At 47.6% G+C, this 21,824-nt stretch overlaps 1 protein-coding gene across 1 annotated transcript in view; it reads left to right on the top strand.

Annotated features, from left to right (window-relative positions):
• LOC129710855 (seizure protein 6 homolog) overlaps window positions 1–21,824 on the top strand; it is a 381,323-nt gene that overhangs the window by 330,338 nt on the left and 29,161 nt on the right. The window contains exons 7-9 of the mRNA XM_055658139.1: window positions 594–760; window positions 8,589–8,783; window positions 16,433–16,571. Coding sequence (XP_055514114.1) covers window positions 594–760; window positions 8,589–8,783; window positions 16,433–16,571 — 501 coding nt within the window. The remainder of the gene's footprint in view (window positions 1–593; window positions 761–8,588; window positions 8,784–16,432; window positions 16,572–21,824) is intronic.

The following is a 21,824-nucleotide window of genomic DNA, read 5'->3' as shown; positions in this document are numbered from 1 at the left end:
ATACTTTAATAGGGAAAGTTGGATAGACCCGGCTTGTACTGGAATTTAGAAGATTGAGGGGGGATCTTATAGAAGGCAGGTACAAAATACTGAGGTTGGTTGGACATGCTAGATGCAGGAAGATTGTTCCCGATGCGGGGGAAGTCCGAAATGGGGTCACAGTTTCCTGCACCTAAGGGGGAATGTCTTTTATGTTTCCGAGATGACCCAAAAACCAGTGCCACACAGAGCCTGCTGCCTCTGTGTCATTCTCTGCCTTTTGTTTATCTGTGGGCCACACTGAAGGTGGGTTTGGTATATTTAAGAGGGAGGCAGATGTGGCCTTGTGGCTAAAGTGATCAGGGGGTATGGAGAGAAGGTAGTACGGTTCTGATCCCGCTTGGAGTGCATACTATCGAATGGTCCTTGGGGCAAGACACTTCACCCCGAATTTGCCTGTGTCCTGCATGTATTGTAATTATGTGAAGCACTTATGGGGTCAATCTGACCCTAAACCAGTGGCAATCGCCTAAATGCCTTTTATCATCGTTTATTTTTTATTATCTGTGGTTAAATATTGGCGTTATTATTATTATTATTTTTGTATTTACCAGACTCATCATTCGGAATGGGAATAATATTGATGCGCCGATCGTATATGATTCCTATGAAGTGGAGTACCTGCCCATTGAAGGCCTGGTCAGTGCAAGCGAACACTTCTTCATTGAACTAACCACAGACAGTACCGGCACCTCCATGGGACTGGCCTTAAGATACGAAGGTAAATGGGTCATAAGGTCATGAGGAGTAGGAGTAGAACTAGCCCAAGTCTACTTCGACATTCAATCATGGCTGATCTATCTCTCCCACCTAACCCCATTCTCCTGCCTTCTCCCCATAACCTCTGACACCCGCACTAATCAAGAATCTATCTATCTCTGCATTAAAAATATTCACTGACTTGTGGCCTCCACAGCCTTCTGTGGCAAAGAATCCCACAGATTCACCACCCTCTGACTAAAGATCCTCAGGGTCAGATCCTAAAGGGTCATCTGTAAATGGGTTTCGATGATTCAAACTTTTGTTTGTACATGTGTATATTTGGTCATGGCTGATCATCCAAACTCAGTACCCCGTTCCTGCTTTCTCCCCATACCCCTTGATTCCGTTAGTTCTCTGAGAGCTCTGTCTAACTCTCTCTTGAAAACATCCCGTGAATTGGCCCCCACTGTGCCCTCTGTGGCAGAGAATTCCACACATTCACAACTCTCTGGGTGAAGAGGTTTTTCCTCATCTCAGTCCTCGACGGCCGACCCCTTATTCTTAAACTGTGTGTGACCCCTGGTTCTGGACTCCCCCAACATGAGGGGAACATTTTTTCCTGCATCTGGCCTGTCCAATCCCTTGAGAATTTTTAAATATGTTTCTATAAGAAAACCTCTCACCCTTCAAAACCCCAGTGAACACCAGCCCAGTCGACCCGGGACGGCCGAGTTCGGAGTCGGCGGTGGGCGTGCGAACAGGGGGCCGCGGCAGAAAGCCGCCAGGTGCCGACAACAAACGGCCAGCTAATCTCCAAGCCCGGCCCGGCCCGGAGTTTGGTGTTTATAGAATCTCTCTGCCAGCTCGATTCTGCTGGGCCGCCTCAGCAGAAACGCGCTCACTCACCCGCTGTGGAAAAGTAATTGGAACGTTTACGAATCATTTCCCACCGCTGCCGTGAAGTTCAGAATCTGAACTGTGGGTCAGAAACAAAATTATCCATTAAAAATGTTCCACCGCCTTTCCCACGGGCTAGAAGCCCCTGGAATTAAAGTGTTGCACAGCCGTTTCATTTCATGTTAGCTGACACCGGTTCAAGCCTCGGGAAGGAAAATAAATGTTTGAATATATTTTTGTAATATTTTTGTTTAATATATATGTGTATATCAGATGATTGGCCTTGAATCCAAATTTCATACCAATAACCAGAAACCTATCACTCCTGGTCATCTAAGGCGTATCAATATTAAGCAATAATCCCTTCATTGTTTTCAATGGTTCAATGGTTTGAGTTTGAGTTTTGTTTATTGTCACGTGGGCAGATGTACATTGAGAAACTTTCGTGTAAGGAGGAACTGCAGATGCTGGTTTAATCCAAATATAGGCTCAAAAAAAACTCAGCGGGACAGGCAGCATCTCATAGAAACATAGAAATTAGGTGCAGGAGTAGGCCATTCGGCCCTTCGAGCCTGCACCGCCATTCAATATGATCATGGCTGATCATCCAACTCAGTATCCCGTACCTGCCTTCTCTCCATACCCCCTGATCCCCTTAGCCACAAGGGCCACATCTAACTCCCTCTTAAATATAGCCAATGAACTGTGGCCTCAACTACCCTCTGTGGCAGAGAGTTCCAGAGATTCACCACTCTCTGTGTGAAAAAAGTTCTTCTCATCTCAGTTTTAAAGGATTTCCCCCTTATCCTTAAGCTGTGACCCCTTGTCCTGGACTTCCCCAACATCGAGAGCAATCTTCCTGCATCTAGCCTGTCCAACCCCTTAAGAATTTTGTAAGTTTCTATAAGATCCCCTCTCAGTCTCCTAAATTCTAGAGAGTATAAACCAAGTCTATCCAGTCTTTCTTCATAAGACAGTCCTGACATCCCAGGAATCAGTCTGGCGAACCTTCTCTGCACTCCCTCTATGGCAATAATGTCCTTCCTCACATTTGGAGACCAAAACTGTATGCAATACTCCAGGTGTGGTCTCACCAAGACCCTGTACAACTGCAGTAGAACCTCCCTGCTCCTATACTCAAATCCTTTTGCTATGAAAGCTGACATACCATTCGCAGCGGGACAGGCGATATCTCTGGAGAGACAAAATGTGTGATGTTTTCTGGAGAAGGGTATCAACCCGGAACGTCACCCATTCCTTCTCTCCAGAGATATTGCCTGTCCCGCTGAGTTACTCCAGCATTTTGCGTCTATCTTCGAAAGAGAAGATTAGATCTTGGTCAACCTTTGGGGACAGTAGTGATGTAAATTTGATCTCTGCAATCTCTGTGGGTATATATTAGCTTGCAACGACAACTGTGATTTGGCCAGATCTTCGATTCCCTCCGGCTATTTAATCTTTCCAATGAATCTTGCTGCACATGAGTTTCAGCTTGCAATCTTTGTGAATTACAACTTCATTAAGCTGTAAAGTTCAGATCACTGAAGCAAGTCCACAAATAATAGTTTGTTAAGAATTATATGTCGAGAATTGCAATCGCTCCAGACCATGCTGCGTATAATTTAACAGCGCTCTGATGACATGTGCCTGAGATAAAATGCTAAATTATTTCCCATTTATGTGCTGCCTTTCATGACCTCTGCAGCTTCTGAAGTGGTTTTCCTGACAAACAATCGCTGTGTTGCAGGAAATTTGTCCACAGCCATCTCTAACAAAGTCCCACTTACACGGCTTTTTCAGCGACTACCAGCACTCGTCATAGGTCGCTGCAGGTGGCCGAAAATTATTCGACATGTTGAAAATCCAGCGACGACCAGAACAAGGTACGACTCATTGGGCGACTACGCACGACCATACAGGCCTCACCCCGCGACATGTCGCCTGTATGGCCATGAGTAGTCTCCTTGGTCGCCCAAAGAGTCGTACCTTTTTCTGCCCCAAAAATAGAATTACGGTTTGGCAAGCTACAAGGAACACAAAGCGTTGGAGTAACTAAATGGAGGACGCCTGCCTGTGCGTGACTTTGTTTAACGTGGGGAGACTGGTGCACAGACAGCCACCCCACGGTCCTTGACAGATCTGGGTCAGGATCCAGTGGCATGGAGTCCAAGACGATCGGAGACCCTTTCATGCCACAGCCTTCATCCGCCTTCCCAGCCGTCGTGATGCTCCACTAAGGTCAGCCATCGTCCTCCGCCTGTTCCACCGTTGAGGTCTTGGTTGGATTGCTCTTTGTCAGAGACCTCCCCCTCGACCTTACCGCCATGGGTGGCCCTACCAGGAGCACAGCTCCAGACGGCATCGCTCTCAGGATCTCAGGACCACACAAGCTTCTCCACCACGACAAGGTGACAATCCACGCTGTCATACAGCATGGAAACAGGCCATTCAGCCCAACTTCCTCCACTGCCCCATCCACGCTAGTCCCACCTGTCTCGCTATTCCTCAAGGGACAAGAAATGCAAGAGTGTTTCATTGTTGTATGTAACGTCAATGGAAAAATGAATTTCACAGTTGCAGCAACATAACACATGGATAATATATAATAAACAAAATTCCATAAATTATCTTATAGATCTTCTGGAGGTGTGTATGATCATATAGAGGTGTATTAAATCACGAGAGGAATAGATCGGGTAGACGCACAGAGTCTCGTGCCCAGAGTAGATGAATCGAGGACCAGAGGACATGGGTGTAAGGTGAAGGGGATTTAAAGATTTAATAGGAATCTAAGGGGTAACTTTTTCATGCAAAGGGTGGTGGGTGTATGGAACGAGCTGACGGAGGAGGTGGTTGAGGCAGGGACTATCCCAACGTTTGAGAAACAGTTGGACAGGTACATGGATAGAACGGGTTTGAAGGGTCATGGACCAAACGCGGGCAGGTGGGACTAGAGAAGCTGGGACAGGATGGCCGGTGTGGGCAAGTTGGGCCGAAGGGCCTGTTTCCACACTGTGACACTAGTGGGAAAGACCTAAAGTCCATAGTACAACCAATGACAACTCATTGAAGTTCATGTTGGGGTTATTGGTGTGCGGTTCATAAGTTCTACGAGCAGGATTAGGCCTTTCGGCCCATCAAGTCTACTCCACCATTCTATCATGGCAGATCTATCTTTCCCTCTCAACCCCATTGTCCTGCCTTCAGCCCATAACACCTGACACCCAGACGAATCAAGAGCATGACATTTGTTGGGAAGAAGCTGTTCTTGAACCAGGAGGCCACGGTTTTCAGGCTGCTGTGTCGGCTTTCCGATGGTTGGGAGTGAAATGGCTCGAAGGGCCGAATGGCCTACTCCTGCACCTATTGTCTATTGAAATGAGAGCGTTAAATGATGCAAGAAAGCACATCAGCGCTTCTACTTCCTACGGAAGCTAAGGATGTCCGGCATGTCCCCTACAACTCTCACCAACTTCTACAGATGTGCCGTAGAAAGTATTTTATATCGGGCTGCATCACAGCTCGGTTTGGGAACAGCTCCGTCCAAGACCGCGGGAAATCGCAGCAAATTGTGGACGCAGCCCAGACCATCGCACAAACCAACCTCCCTCCCATTGACTCCATCTACACCTCACGCTGCCTCGGCAAGGCCAGCAGCATCATCAAGGACCAGTCTCACCCCGGTCACTCCCTCTTCTCCCCTCTCGAGGTACAGAAGTGAGAAAAGCGCACAGCTCCAGATTCAAGGACAGTTTCTTCCCGGCCGTTATCAGGCAACTGAACCATCCCACCACCAACTAGAGAGCGGTCCTGAACTGATATCGGACCCATCTTTGATCGGACTTTACTGGGCTCTACCTTGCACTAAACATTATTCCCTTGATCATGCATTCCTATACACTGTCAATAGCTCGATTGTAATCATGAATTGTCTTTCCGCTGACTGGTTAGCACGCAACAAAAGCTTTTCACTGTACCTCGGTACATGTGACAATAAACTAAACTCAATAGACAATAGGTGCAGAAGGAGGCCATTCGGCCCTTCGAGCCAGCACCGCCATTCAATGTGATCATGGCTGATCATCCCCAATCAGTACTTGCCTTCTCCCCATATTTCCTGACTCCGCTATTTTTAAGGGCCCTTTCTTGAAAGCATCCAGAGAACCGGCCTCCACCGCCCTCTGGGGCAGAGAATCTCATTGTGAAACTGAAGCTGGCTCTGCTGTGTATTCCAACGGCTTCTGTTTATGTTCCAACACGACCAAAATAACAGATGCATTCATCAGATACCACCGAGTGAAAAGAAATGGGGCCATGTTTAGCGTTCGTATTATGCTGTTGTTTATCCCACTGTGTAGGAATTGGCATCTGTGCCCCCATGCACACAACTATTGCACTGTATTGCCAAACATACCAAGATTCATTGGCTGGGGTGATGATGTAAACCAGTGAATTGCTTTTCACTCTTTGTCTCCCGTTGTTGACAAGGGAGACTGTGGTTACAAACAAAGGCATCTACGAACCTGCATGTGCACTTGTCGAGTAATGTTTCAATGCATAAAGATAAGTAGGAGTTTCCCAGCTGACTTGAGGATTATCTGCAAATGTGCATGGCAGAATATGATGTTTTGTGAATTGTGGATGTCATCAGGTGAGAATAATGAAAGGCAAGGACAGAGTGGATGGGGAGAGGATGTTTCCACAAATGGGAGAGTCCAGGACTAGAGGTCACAGCCTCAGAATTAAAGGACGCTCTTTTAGAACAGGAGGTGAGGAGGAACTTCTTTAGTCAGAGGGTGGTGAATCTGTGGAATTCATTGCCACAGACGGCTGTGGAGGCGAAATCAATGGATTTTTTTTAAGGCAGAGATAGACAATATTTTTGATTAGAACGGGTGTCAGGGGTTATGGGGAGAAGGCAGGGAAAGGGGAATTGGAGGCTGAGATCAGCCCTGATTGAATGGCGGAGTGGACATGATGGGCCGAATGGCCTAATTCTACTCCTATAACTTGTGAACTTGTGAAAGGGTGCAGATGAGGTTCACCGGGATGTTGCCTGGGCTTGCGGGTTGGAGTTATAGGGAGAGGTTGGTTAGGCTGGGACTTTTTTAGTTTAGAGATACAGTGCGGAAATAGGGACCAGTGATCCCAGCACATTAACACTATTCTTCACAAGCACCAATTAACCTACAAACCTGCACGTCTTTTTCACGCAGACGGTTGACGGCCGAAACCACGCATGTGTGCGCGCGCGTGTTCGACGGCCAAGAAATTGTGTGTACCCCCCCCCATGTTTTGACAGCGATTTCCATGCCTGCCCATCGGACAAGAGGCACAGAAGTGTGAAAACGCACAGCTCCAGATTCAGGGACAGCTTCTTCCCAGCTGTTATCAGGCATCTTACCATCCTACCACCAACTAGACAGCGGTCCTGACCTCCCATCTACCTCGTTGAAGACCCTCGGTCTATCGTTAATCGAAGTTTACTGGATTATATCTTGTACTGAATGTTATTTCCTTTATCCTATAAGATCAGATTTGGTTTCTAGTTCCACGTCAGTCCGCAGGACCTCAATACCAATATGTCAGTCTAGACAATTTGCCATAGAGTCTTGGATAGCACGGAAACAGGCCCTTCAACCCAACTCATCCATGCTGAACAAGATGCCCCATCTAAGCTAGTTCCATTTCCCCACATTTAGAAACATAGAAAATAGGTGCAGTAGGCCATTCTTCCCTTTGATCTATATGATCATGGCTGATCATCTGAATCAGTACCCCGTTCCTGCTTTTTCCCCATATCCCTTGATTCCATTAGGCCTAAGAGCTGAATTTAACTCTCTCTTGATAACATCCGGTGAATGGGCCTCCTGTGGCAGAGAATTCCACAGATTCACAACTCTCTGACTGAAAAAGTTTTTCCTCATCTCAGTCCCAAATGGCCGACCCCTTATTCTTTGACCAAGATCCCTCTAAATCTTTCCATCCAAATGTCTTCTCAATATTGTTATAGCACCTGCCTAAATGAAGAGCGGCACGGTGGCGCAGCGGTAGAGTTGCTGCCTCACAGCGCCAGAGACCCAGGTTCGATCCTAACTACGGGTGCTGTCTGTACGGAGTTTGCACGTTCTCCCCGTGACCGCATGGGTTTTCTCCGAGTGCTCTGGTTTCCTCCAATATTCCAAAGATGTGCAGGTTTGTAGGTTAATTGGCTTCACAAAAAATTATAAATTGTCCCTGGCGTATAGGATATGGATATGTTTAGTGTACGGGGTGATCGCTGGTCAGCACGGAGTAGGTGGGCCGAAGGGCCTGTTTCTGCGCTGTATCTCTAAACTAAACTAAACTGAACTAAACTAAACTGAACTAAACTAAACTAAATTAAACTAAAATATAATCTAAACCATCCAAACTTGGAAATATATCCTGAGAAAAGTTAAGGGACAGAAGTTTAGGGGTAACATGAGGGGGAACTTCTTTACTTAGAGAGTGGTAGCGGTGTGGAATGAGCTTCCAGTGGAAGTGGTGGAGGCAGGTTCGTTGGTATCATTTAAAAATAAATTGGATAGGCATATGGATGAGAAGGGAATGGAGGGTTATGGTATGAGTGCAGGCAGGTGGGACTAAGGGAAAAAAAGTTGTGTCGGCACGGCCTTGTAGGGCCGAGATGGCCTGTTTCCGTGCTGTAATTGTTATATGGTTATATGGTTAAATGTTTGAGTTCTGTTCTATTTCCCCTGGCACCTCAGTACATGTGACAATAAATTAAAACGATACACTAAAATTAATTCCTAAGATAGACACAAAAAGCTGGAGTAACTCAGCGGGACAGGCAGCGTCTCTGGAGAGAAGGAATGGGTGACGTTTCGGCTCGAGACTCTTCTTCAGATTTCCTACTTGTGTGTAATTCTGTTGCCTCTCTCTCTCTCTCTGTCTCCCCCCTGCTGCAGCCTTTGATCAGGGCCATTGTTACGAGCCCTACATTAAGTACGGCAACTTCACGACGGGAGACGCAACCTACCAGGTGGGAACGGTGGCTGAGTTCACCTGCGACCCAGGATACACGCTGGAACAAGGGTCGGTGATCATCGAATGCGTGGATATCCGTGACCCTCAGTGGAACGAGACGGAGCCAGCCTGCCGAGGTACAAACGCCACTTTACCCGGCAACACTGAGTCCAAGCATCAAGCACTGGGCTGCCTGAAAAAAAAAATTCAATCCTGGCTGATCTCTGCCTCGTAATCCCATTTTCCTGCCTTTTCCCCATAATCCTTGACACCCGTTCAGGCCAAGTCAGTGGATATTTTTAAGGCAGAGATAGTAACATTATGGACAATAGACAATACGTGCAGGAGTAGGCCATTCGGCCCTTTGAGCCAGCACCGCCATTCAATGTGATCATGGCTGATCATCCACAATCAGTACCCCGTTCCTGCCTTCTCCCCAGATCCCCTGACTCCGCTATCTTTAAGAGCCCTATCTAGCTCTCTCTTGAAAGTATCCAGAGAACCTACCTCCACCGCCCTCTGAGGCAGAGAATCCCACAGACTCACCACTCTCTGTGATAAAAAGTGTTTCCACGTCTCCGTTCTAAATGGCCGACCCCTTATTCTTAAACTGTGGCCCCTGGTTCTGGACTCCCCCAACATCGGGAACATGTTTCCTGCCTCTCGTGTGTCCAAGCCCTTAACAATCTTATATGTTTCAATGAGATGCCCTCTCATCCTTCTAAACTTAGAATGGGGTTAGGAGGCAGAGATCAGCCTTGGTTGAATGGCGGTGTAGATCGATGGGCCGAATGGCCTAATTCTACTCCTGTAACTTGTGAACTTGGGAACTGTGTCCCTTGGAGCGCAGGAGGCTTTAGTTTAGTTTAGTTTAGTTTAGTTTAGTTTAGTTTAGTTCAGAGGTACAGCACGGAAACAGGCCATTCGGCCCACCAAGTCCACACTGACCAGCGATTGCCTCAGATGGGCCGAAGGGCCTGTTTCCGCGCTGTATTGGGAAGTCAAAAACTAGAGAGCAGAGTTTAAAGATGAGAAGGGAAAAATTTAATAGGAAATCGAAGCATATGGTGTGGAAACAGGCCCTTCGGCCCACCTTGCCCACCCCGACCAACCACACTCGTCCCAGCTGCCTGCGTTTAGCCCTAAACCTATCCTATCCATATACCTATCAAAATATCTTTGAGTTACGCAACTGAACCGTCCTCTCACCAGTGAGAAGGCAGTCCTGACCTCCCATCTACCTAATTGGAGACCTTTGAACTAATGGCCTTTACAGGACTTTATCTAGCCCTTTATCCTGTATCTGTACACAGTGGACGGCTCGATTGTAATCACGTGTGGTCTTTTCACTGTGCAGGAAAGAACTGCAGATGCTGGTTTAAATTGAAGGTAGACACAATCTGCTGGAGTAACTCAGCGGGACGGGCTGCATCTCTGGAGAGAGGGGATGGGTGACGTTTCAGTCTGAAGAAGGGTCTCGACCCAAAACGTCATCCATTCTTTCTCTCCAGAGATGCTGCCTGTCCCGCTGAGTTACTCCAGCATTTTGTGGTCTATTCGTCGTGACTAACCCACTTCTGACACCATGTTGAATAACGCACAGTGGTTATAACTCATAGTCTCTTTCACAGTACAAGCGGAGGGAACATAGCATACTTTAGTCTTGGTCTAACGAGAGACAGTGATGCACTAACTAACTAACAGGACCAGCATGTCCAGGGTAGGCATGAAGGTCTGGACTGGACTATATAAGGAATCTGCAGCACGCATAATCTGTGTGGTGCTATATCATATATATATATAGCAAAGCCAGACTAATCTACACTAGTCTTTTCACTGGCTGGATAGCACAAGACAAAAAGCTCTTCACTGCACCTCGGTACACACGACAATAAGAAACTGAACTAAAAGCCCTGTCCCACGGTACGAGTTCATTCCAAGAGCTCTCCCGAGTTTAAAAAAAAATCAAACTCGTGGTAAGCACGGAGAATGAACGTAGCGGGTACGTCGGAGCTCGGGGACGTCTCTTAGCGGCTCGTAACGCTAACGGCAGGTACTCGGGAAGACTCGCTAACGGCAGGTAAGCACGGGAAGACTCGTGAAGATTTTTCAACATGTTGGAAAATGTCCACGAGAGCCCCGAGTACCGACGAGCGGCCATTACCGTAAATCTCCGAGTTCGAATCAGGGAAGAACTCTTGGAATGAACTCGTACCGTGGGACAGGGGTTTAAGCCATATCAATTTCTAAAAGGGAACGGTGTGAAACTCACAGCCTCTGCTCGAAGTGAATGAGTGAAAGTCGTGTCCTCATTACAAACTTGAAATCTGTTGGTAAAAATCCAGCTGAATAACCCTGCAGCGACAGGCTCTTAAAAGTTGAATAAATTGGCCCCTGGTGCCACGATCTGCCCAGGACACACACACGCACACACGCACACAGACACACACCAAAGGTCAGGCCGTTGTGTTGTGACTGATACAAGACTGATTGCCTCCTCGGGGAGACTGTCAGAGTCTCAAAGCGGGACTGAGCTGCCACTCGGTACAGAGCCTGCCGTTCCTCAGCCCCATCACACCCAGTCACACCCCGCACTAGTTTATTTTTAACGTGGCCTTGTTACTTAGTAAAGCTGGCAAAAGTAATTACCAGGGCAGCACGGTGGCGCAGCGGTAGAGTTCCCGCCTTACAGCACTCACGGCGCCAGAGACAAAAGTTCAATCCCAACCACGGGTGCTGTCTGTACGGAGTTTGCACGTTCTCCCCGTGACCTGCGTGGGTTTTCTCCGAGATCTTCGGTTTCCTCCCACACTCCAAAGACGTGCGGGATTGTAGTTATTCGGCTTGGTATAAATGTAAAATTGGCCCTAGTGTGTGTAGGATAGTGTTAGTGTGCGGGGATCGCTGGTCGGCGCGGACTCGGTGGGCCGAAGGGCCTGTTTGCACACTGTATCTCTAAACTAAACTAAACTAAACTAAGCCAAACTGACAGATATGGCTGTAGGATAATGAGGCTGCCCATCCTCAGGCTTCTCAAGGATAGACACCAAATGCTGGAGTAACTCAGCGGGACAGGCAGCATCCCTGGAGTGAAGGAATGGGTGACAATTCGTGTCGAGACCCTTCTTCAGAATTCTTGTCGATGAGTAAAGCTGGCAGTGACACATAGCAAGCTGAGAAAGGCTGGTAAAACGATGTAAAAGTGTCACGAAGCATCATTTTTGTAAGCGTTGCTTGTAGCGATCCATGTGGATGGCAACCAGGGCCTGCCGCACTTGCCGATTTTTTCGGCGACTGCCGGGGTCATTGACTGACGAATGAGGGTCGCCGAAAGATTGTGAACACAATTTTCAAAATCCAGCGGCGACAAAATAAAATGTTGCGACACTTGAGGGGACATCGTGCGTCAATACGTGGTCACGCCGCCACTTCTTCAGTGACCTGACTCGTCAGTCAATTATGTCGGCAGTCGCCGAAAAAATCTCCAAGTGGGACAGGCCATTAACTGTAAATTGTAAATTGTAAACTCCCGAGTGATAATGCTAGTGTACGGGGTGATTGTTGGGGTGATTGCAGGGCCTGTTTCGGCACCGTATCTCCAAAGTCTACAGTGCAGGAAAGACCTCATGGCTCTCCTCCCAGATCCCAAAGAAGTCCAGGTTTGTAGGTTAATGGCCCTCTGTAAATCCCCCCTAGTGTGCAGGGAGTGGATGAGAAAGTGGGGTAACATGGAACTAGTGTGAACAGGTGATCGAAGGGCCTGTTACCATACTGTACCTTTCAACTTCATAAGTACTAGGAGCAGAATTAGGCCATTCGGCCCATCAAGTCTACACCACTGTGCAATCATGGCTGATCTATCTCTCCCTCTCAACCCCATTCGCCTGCCTTTTCCCCATAACCCATGATACCCGCACTAGTCAAGATTCTATCAATCTCCACCCTAAAAATACCCAATGACTGGGCCTCCACCGCCGTCTGTGGCAATGAATGTCACAGATTCACCACCCTCTGACTAAAGAAGTTCCTCCTCATCTGCCTTCCAAAGCTACGTCCTTTTATTCTGAGGCTGTGGCCTCTGGTCCGATACTCTCCCACTAGTGGAAACGTCCTCTCCACATCCACTCTGTCCATGCCTTTCAATTCAGTTCTATGTGGGTCTACCATGTAGCTGGCAGGGTGATTATAGCATGCTGCTGTACTGTAGTAACACAGTCCAAAGGGGATAAAAGATGTCCTTACTGGGGAAGAGAAGCCATACCTAGGTGCAAAGAGGTCCTTCTGCAGTTGTACAGGGCCCTGGTGAGACCACACCTGGAGTATTGTGCGCAGTTTTGGTCTCCAAATTTGAGGAAGGACATTCTTGCTATTGAGGGAGCCCAGCGTAGGTTCACCAGGTTAATTCCCGGGATGGCGGGACTGTCATATGTTGAAAGATTGGAGCGACTGGGCTTGTACACGCTGGAATTTAGAAGGATGAGAGGGGATCGTATTGAGACATATAAGATTATTCAGGGATTGGACACGCTAGAGGCAGGAAACATGTTCCCGATGTTGGGGGAGTCCAGAACCAGGGACCACAGTTGAAGAATAAGGGGTAGGCCACTTATAACGGAGATGAGGAAAACAAAATTCACCCAGAAAGTTGTGAATCTGTGGAATTCTCTGCCTCAGAGGGCAGTGGAGGCCAGTTCACTGGATACTTTCAAGAGAGCGCTAGATCGGGCTCTTAAAGATAGCGGAGTCAGGGGATATGGGAAGAAGGCAGGTACGGGATACTGATTGTGGATGATCAGGCATGATCATATTGAATGGCGGTGCTGGCTCGAAGGACCGAATGGCCTCCTCCTGCACCTATTGTCTATTGTCTATAACCGAGGCCTAGTTATTAAACTGCTATGGGTTGGGGTCAACTGAAATTATGCAAAGATTAGCATATAGACACTTAACATATTAAATTCTTTTTAACTGAAGCACTCAGCTGTTCATTTTAATTTGTTTGTGGTGTAAATTCAAGCCTAATGGGTTCTGCAGTCATTTTCATTGCAAATGAAAATAAGAGGTAGTGATTCAGAACTAGAGTCATAGAGTGATACAGTGTGGAAACAGGCCCTTCGACCCAACTTGAAAATAAGAGCTAGTGATTCAGACATAGAGTCATAGAGTGATACAGTGTGAAAATAGGCCCTTCGGCCCAACTTGCCCACACCGGTCAACAAAGTCCCACCTACACGAGTCCCAATTGCCTGAGTTTTGCCCATATCCCTCCAAACCTGTCCTATCCATGTACCTGTCTAACTGTTTCTTAAACATTGCGATAGTCCCAGCCTCAACTACCTCCTCCGGCAGCTCGTTCCATACACCCACCACCCTTTGTGTGAAAAAGTTACCCCTCAGATTCCTATTAAATCTTTTCCCCTTCACCTTGAACCTATGCCCCCTGGTCCTCGATTCCCCGACTCTGGGCAAGAGACTCTACCCGATTTATTCCTCTCATGATTTTGTACACCTCTATAAGATCACCCCTCATCCTCCTGCGCTCCATGGAATAGAGACCCAGCCTACTCAACCTCTCCCTATAGCTCACACCCTCTAGTCCTGGCAACAAATGTTAGGCTTTTTTTCAAGTTCAAGAGAGTTTATTGTCATGTGTCCCTGTATAGGACAATGAAATTCTTGCTTTGCTTCAGCACAACAGAACATAGTAGGCATGAATACAGAACAGATCAGTGTGTCCATATACCATGATATAAATATATACACACATGAATAAACTGATCAAGTGCAAATAAACAGATTATGGGCTATGATTGTTCAGAGTTTTGTCCGAGTCAAGTTTAATAGCCTGATGGCTGTGGGGAAGTAGCTATTCCTGAACCTGGTTGTTGCAGTCTTCAGGCTCCTGTTCCTTCTACCTGAAGGTAGCAGGGAGATGAGTGTGTGGCCAGGATGGTGTGTGGGTCCTTGATGATGCAGCCAGCCTTTTTGAGGCAGCGACTGTGATAGATCCCCTCGATGGACGGGAGGTCAGAGCCGATGATGGACTGGGCAGTGTTTACTACTTTTTGTAGTCCTTTTGTAGTCTTTTAGAGATACAGCGTGAAAACAGGCGCTTCGGCCCACTGAGTCCGCACCGACCAGCGATCACCCCGTACACTAGCGCCATCCTACACACACCTGGGATAATTTACAATTTGTACTGAAACTAATTAAACTGCAAAGCTGCACGTCTTTGGAATGTGGGAGAAAACCGGAGAACCCGGAGAAAAACCCACGCGGTCCCAGGGTCCAGTTTAGTTTATTGTCACGTGTACCGAGGTCCAGTGAAAAGCTTTTTGTTGCGTGCTGACCAGTCAGCGGAAAGACAATACGTGATTTCAACCGAGTTGTCCACAGTGTACAGATACATGATAAAGGGAATAATGTTTAGAGGGAGAACTCCGTACGGACAGCACCCGTAGTCAGGATCGAACCCGGGCTAACGCCACTGTGAGGCAGCAGCTCTACCTGCTGCGGCGCCGTGCCGCTCTGACGGAAGGTGTTATATTGCCACAGTCGACTGGAATTCCCATCCCCATGGTGACATGATGATCTACACTGGGTACAGAGAAGGCACGTGGCCTACTCCGAGGATGTGGCCTCGAGTCCTGGACTCGCTCACTAGTGTAAACATCTTCTCCACATCCACTCCCGCCAGGCCTTTCACGATTCCGTAAGATTCAATGAGGAGCTGGTTAGGGAGGTGCAGGAAGGGACTGCAGAAGCTGCTTTCCACTGAAGATAGACACAGAATGCTGGAGTAACTCAGCTGTCCCGGCAGCATCGCTGGAGAGAAGGAACGGGAGAGGAAGGATCTCGACCTGAAGCGTCACCCATTCCTTGTCTCCAGAGATGCTGCCTGTCCCGCTGAGTCCTTCCGACACAGTCTGCTTTCTACCTTTCTTCACTGGATGGAGACGTTGCTGATGCCTGGGTAGCTGTGGAATAACCCACCCAGGGCTATGAGAGACGGCCACATTTTGAAACGGCAGCTAAAAACTTTTTTTTTTTTTTTTATCAAGCTTTTAACTTCCTTTGTCCTTTTACACTCTCAATATTATATTTAATATCTTTAGATCCGCCCCCCCCCCCCCCCCCCCCCCCCCCCCCTCCCCCCCACTCTTTGAGGGGACGGGACCCAACGGGTCCCACTTTTTCTAGTTTTTATGTAAACCCGTGCTTTCTATGAAACTATTAACTGCCTATGTCCTTAATGTTTTAAATTGTAGTTTTGTTTAGACGTGTGTTTTTGTGGAAAGCACTTTGGGTTAGACAATAGACAATAGACAATAGGTGCAGGAGCATTTCGTTGTCTCTGTACTGTACACTGACAATGACAATTAAAATTGAATCTGAATCTGCGTAGGCCATTCGGCCCTTCGAGCCAGCACCGCCATTCAATCATCCCCAATCAATACCCCGTTCCTGCCTTCTCCCCATATCCCCCGACTCCGCTATCTTTAAGAGCATCACCTAACTCTCTCTTGAAAGTATCCAGAGAACCGGCCTCCACCGCCCCAGGCAGAGAATTCCACAGACTCACCACTCTCTGTGAGGAAAAAGTGTTTCCTCGTCTCCGTTCTAAGCATTCAATTGTATGAAAAGCTCTATACGAATAAAGTTATTATTATTATTATTATTATTATTGAGCGGGAGGGGGGGGCGAGTGTGTATCTTGTCCCGGTGACCTGCCCGTGACTGTGGGGGGGCGGGGCGGGTGATACTGACGCTCTTTGTTTCAACACAGCCGTGTGTAGCGGTGAGGCCACAGACTCGTCTGGAGTGGTGCTATCCCCCAACTGGCCTGAGGCGTATGACAAGGGGCAGGACTGCATCTGGGGCATCCACGTGGAAGAAGACAAGAGAATCATGCTGGACCTCCAGGCGTGAGTGAAGCACCCCCCCCCCCAACGGGTACAGCGCACCCCGCAAACTCCGAGCTACTTGGTCAGTACGGGTGTCAGAGGCTATGGGGAGAAGGCAGAAGAATGGGGTTAGAAGGGAGATATAGATCGGCCATGATTGAATGGCGGAGTAGACTTGATGGGCCGAATGGCCTAATTCTACTCCCATCCCGGGATGTCAGGACTGTCTTATGAAGAAAGACTGGATAGACTTGGTTTATACTCTCTAGAATTTAGAAGATTGAGAGGGGATCTTATAGAAACTTACAAAATTCTTAAGGGGTTGGACAGGCTAGATGCAGGAAGATTGTTCCCGATGTTAGGGAAGTCCAGGACAAGGGGTCACAGCTTAAGGATAAAGGGGAAATCCTTTAAAACCGAGATGAGAAGAACTTTTTTCACGCAGAGAGTGGTGAATCTCTGGAACTCTCTGCCACAGAGGGTAGTTGAGGCCAGTTCATTGGCTATATTTAAGAGGGAGTTAGATGTGGCCCTTGTGGCTAAGGGGATCAGAGGGTATGGAGAGAAGGCAGGTACAGGATACTGAGTTGGATGATCAGCCATGATCATATTGAATGGCGGTGCAGGCTCGAAGGGCCGAATGGCCTCTACTCCTGCACCTAATTTCTATGTTTCTAGGTTTCTATGTTTCTATTCCTTATAACTTACTCGGGATTTGGAAATATGGGTTTGCCACAGTGGATAGACACTAAAAGCTGGAGTAACTCGACGGGACAGGCAGCATCTCCGGAGAGAAGGAATGGGTGACGTTTCATGGTCCAGGCCCTTCTTCAGATGGTAGAGTTTTGAGAAGGGGCAACTCTTCAACCAGCCGCCTCATAGTGCTGGAGACCCGGGTTCAATCCTGACTACGGGTGCTGTCTGTACGGAGTTTGCACGTTCTACCTGTGACTGTGGGGGTTTTCTCTGTTGTAAAGTATCCAGAGAACCGGCCTCCACTGGCTTATGAGGCAGAGAATTCCACAGACTCACAACTCTCTGTGAGAAAAAGTGTTTCCTCATCTCTGTTCTAAATGGCTTACCCCTTATTCTTAAACTGTGTGGCCCCTGGTTCTGGACTCCACCAACATCGGGAACATGTTTCCTGCCTCTAGCGTGTCCAAACCCTTAATAATCTTACATGTTTCAATAAGATGCCCTCTCATCCTTCTAAATTCCAGAGTGTCCAAGCCCAGCCGCTCCATTCTCTCAGCATGTGACAGTCCCACCATCCCGGGAATTAACCCTGAAAACCTTGTTCTGTTGCTTTTTATCAGTATGACTGCATGGCAAATCAAATTCCTCGTATGTTGCAAAACATACTTGACTAATGAAGTAAGTATGAGAATGAATTGGTTCATTGACAGCTCGGTGTGATGGCAAATAGCTGAACCACTTCACCACAGACAAAGGCACAACCCCAGTTCTCCACCGCTTCATTATATCTTACACAAAAATGGACCCGGTCACCTATATATCTTTTTTTCCAAGTGCATCTTAATGGATTAACCTCAAGCAGTATGACAAGCATAGTTCCTTGCAGTTCAACGTTCGAGAGCGCTGGCTTAATGATGCTTTACGCGTCTTCCACAAAGATTCACTTTGAAGCTCTCCTGATTCCTTTTAGAATTCTCTCAGGTTTCCTAGCAACATGTCTCACCTCTGGCTTCCATTAGTTTGTTTCCAGTGGCTTTACACACTGCTGCCCTCCCCCCCCCCCCATCTCGATATTTTTCAGCACACTCTGCAATCCTTCAAAGGCTGCGGATTTTAAACCAAAGATAGACACAAAATTCTGGGGTCACTCAATGGGACAGGCAGCATCTCTGGAGAGAAGGGATGGGAGATGTTTCGGGTCGAGACCCTTCCTTCTCTGCAGAGATGCTGCCTGTCCCGCTGAGTTACTACAGCATTTTGTGTCTACCTTCGATATAAACTGCAGTTCTTTCCTACACATTGCGGATTTTAATCCATTGTACGTATGCGACCCTCTGCAATTTTCTCATTGCGCTTAAATTTTAGTTTAGTAAGGAACTGCAGATGCTGGTTACACCAAAGATAGGAACAAAATGCTGGAGTAGCTCTGTGACCCACCGAGTCTGCACTGACTAGTGATCCCCACACTGTGTCACCGTGCCACCCACGGTACCCCCTTGTGTCTCAATGTTCATACTGCTGGGTTAAACATAGAACAGTACAGTACACAAACAGGCCCTTCGGCCCACAATAATTGCACCGAATATGATGCCAAGTAAAACGACTCCCATTTGCCTGTACATAGAAACATAGACAATAGGTGCAGGAGTAGGCCATTCGGCCCTTCGAGCCTGCACCACCATTCAATATGATCATGGCTGATCATCCAACTCAGTATCCCGTACCTGCCTTCTCTCCATACCCCCTGATCCCCTTAGCCACAAGGGCCACATCTAACTCGCTCTTAAATATAGCCAATGAACTGGCCTCGACTACCCTCTGTGGCAGAGAGTTCCAGAGATTCACCACTCTCTGTGTGAAAAAAGTTCTTCTCATCTCGGTTTTAAAGGATTTCCCCCTTATCCTTAAGCTGTGACCCCTTGTCCTGGACTTCCCCAACATCGGGAACAATCTTCCTGCATCTAGCCTGTCCAACCCCTTAAGAATTTTTTAAGTTTCTATAAGATCCCCCCTTAATCTCCTAAATTCTAGAGAGTATAAACCAAGTCTATCTACATGATCCCTGCGATCACTTCCATGTGCCTGGCTAAAAGCCCCTCAAAACCACTGTTGCATCTGCCCCCACCACCATGAAGGGAGTCTTGCTTTTAACCAACAGAGTAGCAAGAAAGGGCGGCACGCTGGGAGTCACTGCCTCACAGAACCAGAGTCCCGGGTTCGATCCCGACTACGGGTGCTGTCTGTGTGGAGTTTGTACGTTCTCCCCGTGACCTGCGTGGGTTTTCTTCCCGAGATCTTCGGTTTACTCCCACACTCCAAAGGCGTACAGGTTTGTAGGTTCATTGGCCTGGTGTGCGTCGGGCAGTGTTAATGTGCGGGGACCACTGGACGGCACGGACTCGGTGGGCCGAAGGGCCTGTTTACGCGCTGAATTTCTAGAGGGCCTGTCCCACTCGGTGATTTTTTCAGCGACTGCCGGCATCATTGACTGGCGCATCAGGTCACCGAAAAATACGCGGCGTGACGCGGCTCGATGACGTATTGACGTGCGGCTGTTTTTTCAAGTGTCGCGACATTTTTTTTTGTCGCCGCTGGATTTTGAAAATGTTCAAAATCTTTTGGCGACACTGATATGAGGCCGACAGTCGCTGAAAAAATCGGCAAGTTGGACAGGGCCCTGAACTAACTCACACCACCCCCCTGGCGATGCATTCTCGCTCCCCACCACTCTCTGTGTAAAAGACTTGCCCCGCACATCTCCTTTAAACTTTCCCCCTCTCTCCTCATTGCTATGAAATTCCTATTTGTATTTCCAGGCGTGTGTTGCTTCCATTAATCTTTCCCGTGCAGTCAGTGTGATTTATGTCGGGCGGCAGGAGATCGGTGCCGATATCTGAGCCGCGACTGATAAGAATCCCGACTACAATTGGATTGCAAATAATTGAAGTCCCAGCAAATTAGGAAACTTCACAATTCTCAGCGTGGGAGCTCGGAACTAGGAGTCTTGCTTTGAACCAACAGTGAACCGAGAATAGGCAGCAGGGTGGCGCAGCGGTAGAGTTGCTGCCTCACAGCGTCCAACACCCGGGTTCGATCCTGACCACAGGCACTGTCTGTACGGAGTTTGTACGTTCTCCCCGTGACCTGCGTGGGTTTGTCCGGGTGCTCCGGTTACCCCCCTTTACCCCAAAGACGTGCAGGTTTGTAGGCGAATTGGCTTCAGTGAAAATTGTATATTGTCTCTAGTGTGTGTGTAGGATAGTGTTTGTGTGCAGGTGCTGGTTTAAACCGAGGATAGACACAAAATGCTGGAGTAACTCAGCGGGACAGGCAGCATCTCTGGAGAGAAGGAACGGGCGATGTTTCGGGTCGAGGCCCTTCTTCAGAAGCGTCACCCATTCCTTCTCTCCAGAGACGCTGCCTGACCCGCGGAGTTACTCCAGTACTTTGTGTCTATCACAGATTCATCAACATTTCGGAGAAAGCAATAGTTTAAGTATCACCGGTTTTGCAAAGTAGTCATATAATTATTGTGTCATCAGACAGCCACAGGTGAGTGCAGAAATGTTTCAACTGTGATAGATTATTTATGCAGCCAATTTGCTTTGTATTTTAATTAGAACCAGGCCATTTACATTATTAGTGAGTGATGGAAAGTGTGTCACCAAACGCACTTATAATAAATAGTGTTCCGCTTGGGCATCTAAACTTGATTAATATTCCATTGCTTTTGCAAGAAAACATCCTGACAATTATAACATGGTGAACTGGTAATTTGCATTGTGAGTTATTTCAATCAAATCAATTCTGGTCTTACATTAATTGCACGGTACAACCGCAGGTTAGTTTAACAACAGACAATAGGTGCAGGAGTAGAGGCCATTCGGCCCTTCGAGCCAGCACCGCCATTCAATGTGATCATGGCTGATCATCCCCAATCAGTGCCCCGTTCCTGCCTTCTTCCCATATCCCCTGACTCCGCTATCTTTAAGAGGCCTATCTGGCTCCCTCTGAGGCAGAGAATTCCACAGACTCACAGCTCCCTGTGAGAAAAAGTGTTTCCTAGTCTCCGTTCTAAATGGCTTACTCCTTATTCTTAAACTGTGTGGCCCCTGGTTCTGGACTCCCCCAACATGGGGAACATGTTTCCTGCCTCCAGCGTGTCCAAACCCTCAATAATCTTATGATATGGATCGACTCCAACCTGATCAATCCCAATGTCCTGACAAGAAACATCGCATATCCAATATTCTCCAGAGATGCTGCCTGACCCGCTGAGTTACTCCAGCACTTTGTGTCTATCCAATGTTCTCCAGAGATGCTGCTTGACGCACTGAGTTACTATAACAGCATTTAAGAGACACTTGGACAGGTACATGGTTTGGAGGGATATGGGTCAAATGCAGACACATAGTTTAGGTGGGACATCTTGGTCGGCATGAACTAGATGGGCCGAAGGGCCTGCTTCTATGCTGTGTGTTTCTATGACTATCTAACTCCATTTTACTGTAGATACCTGTGATATAGTCTGGCCAAATATTAGTTCGTAAATGTGTTATGTTTGATATATCATCAATA

The sequence above is a fragment of the Leucoraja erinacea genome, chromosome 28 (assembly GCF_028641065.1).
Source record: "Leucoraja erinacea ecotype New England chromosome 28, Leri_hhj_1, whole genome shotgun sequence".
Taxonomy (NCBI): Eukaryota; Metazoa; Chordata; class Chondrichthyes; order Rajiformes; family Rajidae; genus Leucoraja; species Leucoraja erinaceus.
Note: the sequence above shows the minus strand (reverse complement) of the source record. Positions and strands in the feature narration are given on the sequence as shown.